The sequence below is a fragment of the Augochlora pura genome, chromosome 4 (assembly GCF_028453695.1).
Source record: "Augochlora pura isolate Apur16 chromosome 4, APUR_v2.2.1, whole genome shotgun sequence".
Lineage (NCBI taxonomy): Eukaryota > Metazoa > Arthropoda > Insecta > Hymenoptera > Halictidae > Augochlora > Augochlora pura.
The window spans coordinates 23,055,752-23,069,646 of NC_135775.1; the positions used below are offsets into that span (position 1 = coordinate 23,055,752).

General features: G+C 55.2%; 1 protein-coding gene across 1 annotated transcript; it reads right to left on the reverse strand.

The window, feature by feature from the left end:
* Positions 1–10,601: 10,601 nt before the first annotated feature.
* On the reverse strand, positions 10,602–13,635 carry Rh5 (Rhodopsin 5). Its single transcript, XM_078178114.1, has 8 exons — positions 13,238–13,635; positions 12,966–13,157; positions 12,450–12,665; positions 12,189–12,319; positions 11,554–11,726; positions 11,334–11,491; positions 11,172–11,267; positions 10,602–10,973 (listed from the first exon to the last, which is right to left on the reverse strand). The coding sequence occupies exons 1-8, from the start codon at positions 13,297–13,299 to the stop codon at positions 10,862–10,864; spliced, it is 1,140 nt and encodes a 379-aa protein (XP_078034240.1). The 5' UTR covers positions 13,300–13,635; the 3' UTR covers positions 10,602–10,861.
* Positions 13,636–13,895: the final 260 nt, after the last annotated feature.

Sequence of the window (13,895 nt, forward strand, 5' to 3'; positions counted from 1 at the left end):
ATAGTTTGTTCCTTTCTCAATCTTGTATTTACTTAGTCTTCCCTCGCCTGATTTTTATCATATTATTACTCTTGCTCTCTCTTTTTCCCTCTCATTATAGTAAAGGGTTCGTCTCGTCGATAAAGAAAGATATTATTATTGCTTTACATTTTGGTTTCTCTAAATAAAAACAAATGGTTTAATCCTTCCATATTCTTGTACTTAGTGTTCCCACGCGTGACTTTTGTCATATTATTACTCTAGCTGCCTCTATCTCCCTCTCCTCGTCCCTCCATTTCTCTCTCATTATAATAAAAGTTTCGTCTCGTCGATGTACAAAGACATCATTGCTTTAGAAACATCATAAGCAAAGGGGAGAATGGAATTTTTGCTCCCTCAACTTTTACGGCAGCTCCGCGGATAAGCACCCTGCCCCGTGAGAAGCGTAGAAATTTTTATCCCCCCCCCCCCCCCTCTCGTCTTCGTTCGCCCAACCATTGTTTTATATAAGTACAGAGCAAAGTGTGAGATCCGAGCAGTTGGACCCCCAAAGAGCGGTTTTCATAAAATCTACGTCACACTTCCAGCGGTTTCACGGTTCCTCGCAGCGTTCTACCCCGGGTGCTCGTGCCTTGGGGTCGCGAAATCCCGTCCGGCACCATAGCGGCGTCTCCCTCCCTCCCCCCTCCCCCTCTCTCTTTCCACCGTTGGCCCAGAGGGGATGCGGGGAAGGCTTGTCGCGTGCAGGCAAAGAGAAAAGCCCGGTACACCGGTGGTTTCCTCTTGTAGCGGCTATTATTCCGCAGCCGAGCCAGCGACGTTCGCATTTCTATGCCACTTCCCCCCCTCCTCCGCCCTCCGGCCGGCCGGCCAGCCCCTTTTGTCGCTCCTTTTCTTTTTTTTCGTATATTAGCAAACGGCTAGCTTACAGCGCTCGTTTATCCGCTATTACGAATAATGAAATCGATTCGCGGAACGATTCACGATTTCACGCTCTCCGCCGCGATTTCCGGTCCGCCGACGATCCCTCGATTACGCACAGTGGCGTCGGAGTGCCGAAATACCTGGCGGAAAGCCTTTTTCGAAAAACCTCGATATTCGGACGTTCAGGAATTTATGACTATTTGTCGGTAATTTTAATTCAATGATAGGTATTGTCAAGATTAAAATTATTATTGAAAGGAGCCACTTTGACTTTTATTTATAATTACATACGGTATAACCTTATGTCAAAATCATATCAAGTTGTATTAACCCTTTGCGCTCGAAGCTATTTTAATTATATTCCGAACAGATTTTCTGATCTACAGTATTTTAATTTTATACGATTGACTGCGAGTTATGCATGTGGAATTGAGCTTATTAATAAGTATAATAATTGCAGTCTTTTAAATACAAACGAGTCTAATACTATCACAATTGTTTCAAAAAATAATATAGCAATTTTTAGTGGGTGACATTCGCTAGCATCCTCACTAGCGCAAATACTTAAATTTATCCTATTTGCCGTATCGAACCTACCCCACACTCTTACAAAATATTACAAAAATGCCGTCAAAGATAACCTATAAATTCTCCAAATATCACGGCACGTGTCACACGTTTAATTAATAATATTCGGAAAATTCATTCAACGTCCATCGCGTGAACGTCGCTCGTCGGACGCTGTCAACGCGAGCGCGTTAATAAAGACGAATTCGATTACCATCATCCTTTTTATTATTATATCGCATTAGCGTGCTTCAATCGTACGTTAATTCGCCGAAAGGGACGAAAAAAAAGAAAAAAGGAGAACGTCGTCATATAATTTATGCCAGGTTTTCGGGGCTCCGAGTCGAGCGCGCGAGCCGTCCGGCGAGAAATTCTCGCTCCGTTTCTCGTTTCGCCGTTCGTTAGGCGAGCCTTGATCTCAAGAGCGAAACACAGAAGGGCGGGGAAGGGTTCGAGAAAAAAAAGGGAAATGTCATTGGGCGTCGGGGAAAATGAATTCCCAGTATTTCGGCGGAGACGGGAAAAAGAGAGAGAGAGAGAGAAAAAAGGAAATTTAATCGGGCGGATCGCGGTGGGACGGATCGAAAAATTTCACGAGCTATTTCTCGCGAATGCCGCGACGCGAGATAGAACAGGGGGGGAGGTGGGAGAGGGTGGCGAGGATGCAGCGAAAGGATGGAAGTGGGAGAAACGGCGAACGTTTTCGACGGCGAACCAGGCCACGGCCTTAAAAACTATTTGTTCCTTCGTCGACAATGCCGGTTTTCCACGGGCCTGCCGTGCCGCGCATCTCCTCGCCTCGCCTCGCCTCGCCTCGCCGTGCATCGCCGCGCGGAGAAGAGAACGCGAGACTGTACTGTCGCGCTTCCTACTCGAATAATTAACGCCGGTGCCTACGTTTATAATTAATACGAGCCATTATCGCGACCGAGCTCGGATTTCCTCGCATCGAATCGTCAGATGGTCGACCTAATTAACCGGTGCCATTTACAATCGGAGGCGGCGCGCGCGCGCGAAACGAATCGGCCCGAGATTTTGTCGTGCCAATTACAAATGGCAGCCGGGCCCCCGGTAATTCGTCGTGCTCGACGCGACCCCGCGAGTCATCGGACAGAGCCGACTCTCGCGGGCTCGACCCGATTCGAGCCGGCCCTCTCTTTCTTCTTCCTTCCTCTCTCTTTACCACCTTTCTCCTCCTCTCTCTCTCTCTCTCTCCATTTCTCTTTACCTCCTTCGTTCCTCTCTCTACCTCTCTCTCCAGCCATCTCTTTCTCTTCCGCTCTCTCTCTTCAACTCTCTTCCTCCGGTTCGCCCCTGACCCTCTCTCTCCAGGCCCGAGCTCTTCCCTCGTTCTCTCCGCTCTTTCGACCTCGCAGTGGCATTCTCCGGCTAATCCGCTATGCGGATATTCGCCATCTTGAAATTCCGGAAGCCTCGCGGAAGTTTTGCGAGTTTCGCCAATAAGTTTGTGTATCGCGGTATTGCAGCTGGCCGGGCTCGCCTAGTTTCCGTCCGACGATCTTCCGCTACCCCTTTTGTTCCCTTCTCTGTTCCCTCTGGTCGGGAGCGCGCCGGCAGCCCCGCGACCGGGGGGGTGTACACGACAGAGAGAAAGGCTCGCCCGACGAACGGGACACGGACAAGGTGTTCGAGACGATTGGACCCCGAGCCCTTTTTCCCAAGGAAATTGCGTTATCTCGCGACACGCGGGCGACCGACCCTGTTTGATCGAATATTCGTCGGATATGTGGCGCATCGGAAAAAGGCTCCCTCGATCTGTTATATTAATTCTTGGAAATTGGATCGGAGGGTTCGGATGGGAGGGAGGGAGGGGGGATCCCTCCCGCGGCAAACCAGAGAACGTCTCTCGGCGGAAATTCGTTGGAGCTCCTATTAATTTCGTCGCTGATGAAGTTTAATCTCCGATAGTCGCCGATGAAGTTTCGCGGCCGAAAAGTTCGCCAGCCCCGCGCCGTTTAATTTCCATTTCGGGACTCTTTTGTGTGCGCGCCGCGGGACCCGCCCGTGTAATCGGCTCGCGGCCGGTTAGTTCGGACACGGGGTATATATAAAGCGTAATACATCGCAGCCGTTCCGCGGATCGTACATATTGTAACAGTTACATGTATATCAGATAACCGGGGGAACTTCGGCGAACGGAGATAACTGTTTGCCCCAAGTTCGCCGCGGCTTGTTAACGCTTCGCCTATCGAACGGCTATTAATACGCCTTTTAATGACCGTCCCACAACCGCGGGAGGGGACAATGCACTCGCCTCGATTAACGGGAGGTATAATTGGAATTTTTTTGCGTCTGGATCGGCGCGGGTAAAAATAAAGCGACCGGCGCGAGGATCCTCGCGGAAATTTCGATGAATTATTAAGGTTCGACGGGGTGGATGCAGGCGGCGCGCGGAGAAAGTGGGGCTATTCTCGGGAACATTTTCCGCTGCCACTTACCGTGCATTATCACCGATTACGGGACCGGAGGAACGCGAGCCGGCCGAGTGTCGAAACGGCAGGCCGCGGGAGAGAAAAAAAAGAAGGGATACGTGTCCGTTCCTAAATAAGAGAGAACGTTCCCGCGTGTCCGCGCCTTTGACTCTGAAGAAGAGCGACCGCGGCGGCGGCGGCGGCATTCATCCCCGAAAGGGTTAGCAGAAGGGAAAACCCGGTTGCGGGAGCACGCCAGCCGAGAGAAAAAAAAAAACAATCGAAGCCGGGGGAAATTACGCTCGTGTCCCGTTGCGTCGCGCGTCGCGTGGCGCGAGACCGAGTTCGAGGAAGAAAAGAGCCTCGGCCTTTTCGTAGGGAGAGCGCGCCGACGGAACTGGAACGCGGAGGAACGAACGTCGTCGTCGTCGTCGCCGTGGCCGGGCGAAACTTCGTCTTTTGTTCGGGGGCTTTGTTTCGTCCGCGGTTCCCGCGCCAGAAACACGTTAATACGGTCCGCCGGTTAAGTCGTTAGGGTCGCGGCGCCGCCTTTTAACGCGTTCCGGAGACGCCGCGGAGCGGAAGGTAAAAATGGTAATTCGAGAGCCGAAGGAGAACCGGGGGCAGAGAGAGAGAGAGAGAGAGAGGGAGAGAGAGAGAGAGAGAGAGAACTGTCAGGAACGTAGAAAGCGAACGGGAAAGTTGGAGAGCCGGCTGCGCGATATCGCGACACCGAGTTTGCCTATTCGAGTGGTCGAATACTTCCGTCAACCGCAGCGGACCCGCCGTCCCCCGCAATTACGGCCGAGCCAATCGTGTCGGGAATAATCAAATTTTTATTTCACTCGGCCGGCTGCAGCGTCAACTGCCAAGAGAAATCCACGGCGGAAGGGGCGCGGGCGGACGGGCGGCGGGGGTGTACGCGGGGCGCGGAAGGGTGCGCGCGGGAAAAAGGGGGAGAGAGAGAGAGAGAGAGAGAGATTGCTGCCGGTTGCTGTAGCAGCGTTCCCGAGCGACGCGGTGAAACGGGAGAAACGAGGAAAGAGGAAACTCGTTTAACGACCGTGCCAGCTAGCTGATACACGAACGACACGAAATACATCTGCAACGAGATGCAAATTACGGACTTACGAAGTATTGTTACGGATGCGCGGCGGCATGCGCTGCAAATAATAAATCGCGCGGCCACCGCGCTTTCGAGGGCGGCCGCCGTGTTCCCGCCGAGGAAACGATGTCGCGGGAACCACCTTCTGGTGAACAGCCGCCGAGACGAAGCTAACGATATAGCCGCGGTAAGTAAACGGAAGTCTCGTCGGTTGCGAGCGTATCTTCGCAATCGGACCAAGACATCCGCGACGCCCACGACGATTGTTCCTGTTTACGGAACGGTCCGTTCTCGAGTGCCAATTCAAGTTCGTCGTCGATCATATTTTGTTTACCGTTTCGAGGACCGCTCGGACTCGCGCTCGTCTCGTCGAGACACGAGTTCCGTCGGCACTCTGCGAGTGTTTATCCGGCAGAGTCGTCCGTGCGCCGGAGTGCCGTAAAGCGGTAAGGAAAAATCGTCGGACGATTTTGATGGTCTCGTCGCGCGCAGGGGCGACCCTCGGTCTTGGAGCCCGTGGCAGTTTCAGCGACGGTAAAAATTGATTTCGGGTAATTTGGCGGAACGACGCGACGGAGGACAGGGTGACATCGGACGCGCGGAGTCCCGCGAGCGTGTTTCAGCTCGGGCTGGTCGACGATGGTCCGGTTTCACGATCGCGCGAACCGGAACGGGGAAATCTCGGCCGGGCCGGCACTTCCGAGCGGTTTAGCGCGTTTCGGAAGCCAGACGACGCGGACGAGACGGCTTGGCCCGGCTCGGATCGTCGACGCGGCTCGCAGCGGCGTGGCAGACTTCTCTCGCGGCGAACAACCCCGTCCACGAGCGCAGCTACGGCCCCTCTGCTCCACAGCTGGTCCCTATGGCAACGCACTTAAGCTCGCTTTAGTATTTCAGTCTCGGGTAGAGGGTCCCTCGCAGCCGCCCCATCGCCGTTTCTCTCTCGGCCGACTCTCTCCGCTCCGCTCTCCTCTGACCAAGCTCCTCGAGGACGGCCAACTATTGTCCGAGCCATGTCGCGCTGGCCGACTTGTTCCCTCGGCTCTCTCCCTCCCTCTCTCTCTCTCTCCCTCCATTTAGCCCCGGAGAGGCTGTCTCGCTCGTCCCGCGAACGACTTAACTCGTCCACCTCATCTCGTCCTCCTTGTCTTGTTCCCTCCTTCCGCTGGAGACGCGCGAACCAGAATAGATTCAAGCCAGGTATCTCTAAACGACGCGAAACGTAAGTCTTCTCGCTTGGAAAGCCGCTTCCCGCCGTCCCAAGGTACGTAACTACACTGGCTCGCGCGCGATGCTCTTTTCGGCGGAACGCGCGGGGGCGTGCGCTAACACCTGTCTGCTGTCTGCCGTCTGCCCGGGCCGACGCAGCCACTCCGATCTGCTAATGCTCTTAACAGCTTCGAAATTAGTTTCGCCGTTTTCTTTCGCCGGCGCGGAAACTTCGCTCCCGCGCGATTCGCCGGACTGCGAGCTTAGTCGCGGGGCGCGAAAGTTCAATTACCAGCGGGACGCTGCCACCAGGACAACGAGGTCCAACGCGCGACGCCACGCGGACCCGTCGCGAGAGACTCGATTTTTCCGGCGTCGGTGCATCGAGGGTCCGCAAGGCTTTCCGTTCCCTCTCTTTCTCTCTCTCTCTCTCCCTCTCTGTCTCTCTCTCTTTCCCGCTCACGGGAAAATCAATACGCGATAACAAGGTGGCGAAACGCCGCCGATAAGGATGATATTTATTGCCCGCGTTAATATACATCTCCTGCCTCCGGCGAACAAAAAGAGCATAAAGCCCGCGGGCCGCTCTTAATGAGCGCCGTGGAGTTTATTACCCCGCGCTTAACGGGGATTAAGACAGCTTTAAAAAGGATGCCGCGAATAGGCGGAGCACCGGAGCCGCTGTAAAACATTCGAGCGTCCCCGGGTAATGGCGTACGCGTGTAATAACGATAAATCCTGATGTTCGAAGCGTCGCAGCCACGGCGTCGGTCGACCGAGCCGCGGCCGAGAAACATTTCCGGCGCGAAAGAAGCTGCCCCGCGCTTGTCAGAGGGATGGCGTCCGGCCACGCCGCGGATCGAACGCCGATCGATCCCGATCGAATTGCGCACGCAACGCTCGCCGGAGCTTACCCCAGCGTCGCCGGAAACAGAGAACACCGTGTTCAGCCGAGAGGAAGATGCCACGATAATAAATATGCCCTGCGCCGGCAGTCATAAATCCCGCGTAATTGAATTTTCAACATCCATAACTGGTCGTCGCCCCGTCGTCGACGCCGCCGCCGCCGTCGTCGTCGTCGTCGTCGTCGTCCCTGTCGTACTCGTCGACGCGACCTCGGGAAATAGGATGGGATGTATCTTAAACCGAGCGGGATCGTCCTCCTTTCTATCCTCGAAAAGGCGAAATCCCTTCCGAGCTCGCTTCGATTAAAACGCCGTCTCGTTCGGTCCCGACCCTTCCGCCCCCCCCCCCCCTTCGTCCCTCCCCCGTGGACCCCCCGGTGTTCGCGGACTGGAACAATTTTTAATTCGCTCTCCAAACCGATTCTTTCCCTCCCCGTTCACATTCTCCCGCCGGGTCCTCGGCGCCCTCCACGCCGCAACCCCCTTTCTTCGCCTCCATCCGCCGCGCGTTTTCTTTCCTCGAGCCCTGAGCAAAGCGGAAGGGAGCGCCTTTGACGCGAACATCTAATCAAGGATTTCTTCGAGCCCAGAATCCTCACCCTGCCGAACTTTCTACCCGCCGCTCTCGTCGTCCCATTTTGCCGCGACGACCTCTCCTCTCTCTCTCTCTCTCTCTCTCTTCTCTTCTTCGCCTACGATATCTCGGTCATCGGCGCCTCGAGCACGGTCAGACGGCAGCAGCACGCTAGGACTCTCTCTCTGTTCGGCCTCGGTAGGCCGGCGGCGGCGGCTTTTAGTCGGCGCTGGTCTGTCGACTCGGTACAGCACGCCACAATGATGTCATTAGCGACTACAAACGGCGCCGGTCGCGCAGCCAAGCCGGGGAGTTTCTGGTATTGTACAGGTCATTAGCGATCCGATGCGCCCTGCAAATAATACAGAGACAGGTAAATCGCTTCTAATACTCTCAGATGCGTCGACCGATAGGAGCAGACGGATTACGCGGCGGCATGCGAGCCGCTTCTCCGACATCGGGAGGTACAGGCGTCGTCGTGAGCGAAACGGAATCAATCATCGGCGACTGGGACACCGCTTTTCCGGGAACCGTCTCGTCGCGAACTGCGTTTCCCAGAGAATATTGTTTCGGAGAGGTTCGGCCGGGGAAGCCGGCTATCAATTTATTCGCGACGGCGAGCGCGCGGCTACGCGAACCGTATGCATCGGCGACTCGTTAGTATGGCCGAGCGCCGCCGCGTCGCAATGAATTTCTTATCGAGAGGGATTTCGCCGGAGGATCGCGGACCCGGTGCACGCTGTCGGCTCGGAGTTTCGCCTCGGGAAAAAAAAGTTGAGACTATCCGCGGACGAATCGATGGCGGACGGACGGATCACCCGGCGGAGCGGTGTTCGGTGTCGCGGAGGAAGCGGCGAGGACGAGCCACCGAACGGGCTTGGCTAACGCGAGAGATCGTGGGGAGCCGTGACGCCAGAGATTACGATAAGCCCTCCCAGCGGCGAGAAACAAATGACGTACTAACTGCATATTAACTGAACTGCCGGGCTATCCGTTGACTCCGCCTCCTGTCCCGGCCGCCACGCGAGTACACTACCTACATGCAGGTACACGATCCTTCGCCGCCGTCCCAGGACCACGGACTAAACTTTCGCCGGCGTGGAAACGCGGCGCGGACCTCCGCGTCGCGACGCGTCCCGCTACCACGGTAATCGCCTTGTCTTCCACGATGAATCGGAATCCTGGCGCGATGAAAACCGCTATCCGGTCCGGGACACCGATCCCGACACCAGCCGACCGACCGCCGTTCCGATACCGACCGTGCCGTTTTATTTCCCTCGTTTCTCTCGATATTGCTGCGACGATGATGATGTCGCGATCTTCGAGCCAAAGATCATCGCGTTTCATCAAAGATTCACGATCAAAGATTCGTGACAAGTCCACTGGCACTCCGTTTACGGTCTCGCTCTAGAGTTTAGACATTAAACGATCGCGCAACATTTTTATTCGAGACTATAGATTAACGAAGAAAAATCTTATTCGATGGTGTCGAGTAGAAATTTGTTTAGATTAAAATTTATCTAAGTAACATTTTATTCGGCTCTAACCTATGGATATTAAATATAGTACTAATTTTTCGACTACAATATTCACTAAAAGGTATTCACGCAGCCAATGATCTTAGACAAATACGTACTCGACAACATCGAAACAATGTCCTCGCAGTCTCACAGCTTTTACAACATTAATTATACATTTTACCATTCCCAGAGAACACTCTTCTCTCATCTCTGTAGCATCGCGCTCCACGCGCATTCTTGTTTCTCGAACGACCGCACCCCTTCCATTCTTCTTTCATCGTCGCTACATCTCGCGCTCCTCGAACAGTTCGCTATCAATGGATTCCGTCATCCCGGCAACGGCGCATGCCATATTAACCCGCCGGTTCAAATATCCACCGTCGTCGTTAAAACTGCATTCGCCGTCGAGCCATTTATTCAGGGGCATCAAAGCTTAATCGTCGGATAACATTTTAATGAATCGCGTCGAAATTGACGGATCAATCACCGCGTCTTCGTTTCCACGAGATTGCCGAGGAGCTCGACCGGCGTGTGCCGCCCGCTCGCTCGTTCTCCGGCGCCGGGGCTCGTGAAAAGAAGATCGAAAGCGCTGAAAAACGAGCGATCGCCTGGCGCGTCCCCGTGGACGCCGGATCTCCACCGAAATTCTAATCAGCGAAATCGGCGAACCGCGAACGCGCACGCCGAGCACACCGCGGGGACGGTTTAGAGGCGGCGGGGAGTCGTCGATTCCGTCGGCGTGCCGATTCCGTTACCGACGCGGAAACAAATCGAGTACGTGTAGACGCGGGTATATATCGCTCGTCGCCACAAAGTTGTTCCATTTTCGTCGGGAGCCCGTGGTAAACGGAGCGTCGCGGGCTCGTCTCGCTGTACGTGCTTCGAGATTCATGCATGAGAAGAAGAAGAAGACGACGACGACGACGACGAGGACGAGGAAGACGAAAACGAATAAGAAGAGGAAGAAGAAGAAGAAGAACGGTGGGACGGTCTACGGCATGCTTCGCCCGAGCAAAGTATCACCTTTCGGCCGGATCTCGGCAAGGAAAATTCCAGGTGCGTTAAAAGGGGCTGGAATAACGAGGGCGTAACGAGATCTTGTCAATTTTTCATAACAAGCGTCCGACGCCGTAGCGAAAGAGAAACGGGCCCGCGTTCCTTCCTTACACGCGAAACGAGGGGGCGAGGGGAGGGCCGGGGCGGAGGAGAGGCCGAGGCGGCGGCGGAGGGCGCGGCAGAGGAGAGCGAGAAAATTTAATTTTAAACAACAAGACGCGTTTCAGGCGAAGCGGCGGAACGTCGGGTCGGACGCGATTTGAATTTTCACGGTTACGGTCCGGGGGGGACGGTGAAGGGTCGGCCGAGGGCAAAGGTGCGCACTGACGGTTGAATTTGCTTTAATAACGCGTTAATAAGTGTACAATCGATTGCGTCGGCGTGCACGTCTGTGGAAGTGTCGTTCGCAGTCCGGTTGGATAGCCGGTCGGCGTTTGGACCGACGGTAGACAGCTGAGGGCAATGGGTCGGGCACGCAACGGCGGTGGTGGCGACGGTGGTCGGCCCGTTGCGGCCCGAGCGAACGCCCCGAGGATAGCCTCGCGTGGTCGCGATCCACTGGATCCGATCCGCAGAATCCCACGGTCGATCTACGCTTCGTCCGACTTGAGCTTCTCGGTCTGAGCGGAGGCCGTGTCGTGGGCAGGCTCCGGCTCGCGAATGCCCATCCATTTGCAGCGCTTCTGCAGCTCTTGGCGATACCTGCACGCACAATTCATTCCCTGATCGCCCTGATCGGCCGATTCGTTGCCTAGCAATTCCGCTCGTCCGAGCCTACCCGCTCTGTTTGCTCGCGCGCCGTTTCTACCGGCTCTCGATCGAGTCTTCCACGCTATCGCGGCCGACCGCTTCCTAAGGGCGGCGGCGGCGTTAGAACCCACCTGGAGGACTTAGGCTTACCTTGGATGATTGATTGCGTAGATCCACGGGTCGATGCAGGAGACAGTTTTCGCAAAGACGGCCGGCAGCATCGTGGATAACGGTGACAGCAATTCCCTGGAAGAAGCAACGAGGAGGATTAGACACTCGTCAACGTGTCCGAGGGTGAGATGGTTCAACTACCGATTGCCGAAAGCTCCGATCATGGCAACGGTGGCGTAAGGCGTCCACGCCACCAGGAACAAGAAGAAGATGGTGAACGCGACTTTGGCGATTCTCATCTCGACGCTTCTCTCTTTGTCCTGGTTCGACACCAGCGACTTCACGTTCATCTTCTTAGCCTGTTGATCGAACGAAGACAATGAATCGATCGGATCGAAAGGTGATCTCGAAGAGGGCTGACCTGTTCGCGTAGCATCTTCTCGTGGTTGCGGATAGACTGCAGCAGCAGGGAGTAGAAGTAGATGATGAACACCAGGGGTATCGCGTAGGACCAGACGAATATGCTGGAGGTGAAGACCTTGGTGTCCTGGTCCTCCGTGAGGAAGTCGAACGAGCAGGTGGTCAGGAACCCCTCTAGAAAAGGTCATGACAAATGAACAGCTTATCCTCTGTACGATGTTTAACGTTCCTAACTTCTGCCATGATCCTGCGGTCCGGAAGACATCCGACCCGTGCAAACCTATTCCGCCAGTTCGCAATACGAGTCGCTTCGATTTCATAATTCCGCCGTCCGCGAGACTCGGCGAACGATTAACGCGTTAAAGGAGAATACAATGGCGGGGCTCGCCGCGGTGCTGCGCCAGCATTTCAAAGTTACGGGCGCCGAGATTAGGGCCATTTGTCTCCCAAGCAAATTACCGAATATCGCCGGAGACCAAAAGTCGCGTTAACACCGAAGCTTAGGTTTCAATAGACCCGGCTCGGCTCTCGCGGAATTGACCATAGGACCGATGGCTGGGTCAGCCGTGTCTACATTGCCGCCGGAGTCTGCGGCGAGCCGGCCATCGGGAGGATTGGCGAGGGGAGTTTCGTTACCGGTGGTGAATCGACCCCAGACTTTCAGCATCGGCAGCACGGTGAACGGCGAGGACCAGAACCACGTGCAGGCGACCAGAACCGCCGCCTGCTTCGAGTTCAAGCGACCGTCGATCGGGCAGGAGATGGTCCTAAACGATAGAAGGTTGGTCGATACAGTTTTAGAATTACTGCATTCTCGAATTACATTTGTTAAACGAATCCAAATCGTGAGAGTAAATTGTATTGGAAAATGAGAATATATATTGATGATGGCAAAACCTGTATCGATCGAAAGCGATCGCAGCGTTGGTAATCGCCTGTCCCATCCCCGAAAGGGATCCCAAAGTCGCGTAGATGTCGCAGCCCAGTTGCCATCCGATCATCCGCTCTAAGAAGCAGTTGATCAGGAACATAGGCATCTCGATGGCCATCAGCATGTCGAACATTGCCAGGTTGACTATGAACATGTTCGAAGCTGTCCGCAGGGTTTTCGATCTGAAAGCAAACGCGAATCAGGTGTAGGACTGCTCCGAGGGTTGGTAATCTCTATCGATCCGCGAGGGAGGACTTTGCCGTTGCTCGAGGGATGGCACCACCGGCTCCGCAATCGCCCCGTTCTACCGGGGTTGATCCTTCCCCTCGATTTAGCAATAACCTGATGGCAACTGCTCGGTGTCTTATCAGGCGAGAGCAAGTGCAGGATATACTCGTCGAGAGTCCGCCGAGGGGTTGAAGTAAGATCGTTGAACCGCGATCGGTTATCCGGCAGCGGGCTGCATCCCGGCGTACACTTACGTGCTAAATATCCATATGACGCATCCGTTGCCTACGACGGACATTATCAGCATCACGCTGTAGATGAGCGCCAGGCCCATGTGCCAGAACTTGCCGGGTGCCATGAACCCCCTCCAGTGGGGGTGGACGAGCTCGGAATGTTCCGGGGGCACGTTCCATCCCAGGAATCTCTCTCGCATCGACGGGACATACCTGCCGGCCGAGAAAAGCACACCGTCAGTGCCCGTTCGAAGCGGTTACCCGTTCCCGATTATGGGGAATCGGCCGCGCACCCGGTCTCCTCGCCGATGAAGGCCAGCGGCCCGTTGAGTATAGTGTCGTTGCGCAGCAGCATCCCTGGACGACTCGAAGACACTTGGTATCTGGTACGCTCGTTACACGGGAGCCCTTGATCGGCGGTCGCGGCGACGATCCCAACCCGTTCTCGACGGACTGCGAAACGGTGGCGCACGCACTGCGGTGTCTCTCTCTCTCTCTCTCTCTCTCGACTAAGCCGGGGACAAGAAGGTATGTGGGGTCGCGTGTGGGACAGGGGCGAGAGCGAAGGGACAGACGGAGAGGTAAAAAAAGGAGGAACGGTTGCGAGCAGCTATCACGACCAGAAGGATCAAAGGTGCCGGCGCACACGGCTTGAAGTGAGACGCGGTACAGAAGGTCGTGTATGCGTTCCGCAGCTCACTTGACTCGGTCGAGCGCGGTCCTGTCCTTTTATATGGCCGCGGCGCGGCGACTCGCGATCCCGAATGGCGTGCCGGTTGAGAGTTTAATTTGATTTGCGATTTACAAATACGAGAAACCTTTAGTTCGGCTGAGTCTAGGCGGTCACGCGAACCGATCTCCGTTCCGTGATCAGAGGTCTACGCCGTGGTCTAACCTACGGGCACGCGCCACGATGCCCTTTCGCGACCATTCTTAATCTGTCATCAAGGT

Coding starts and splice junctions, on each gene's coding strand:
- Rh5 (XM_078178114.1), bottom strand. CDS start 13,299: ATGCTGCTGCGCAACGACACTATACTCAACGGGCCGCTGGCCTTCATC. Junction 11,492..11,553: donor AGAAGATGCTACGCGAACAG/GTCAGCCCTCTT, acceptor TTCGATCAACAG/GCTAAGAAGATGAACGTGAA. Junction 10,974..11,171: donor TACGCAATCAATCATCCAAG/GTAAGCCTAAGT, acceptor TTGTGCGTGCAG/GTATCGCCAAGAGCTGCAGA.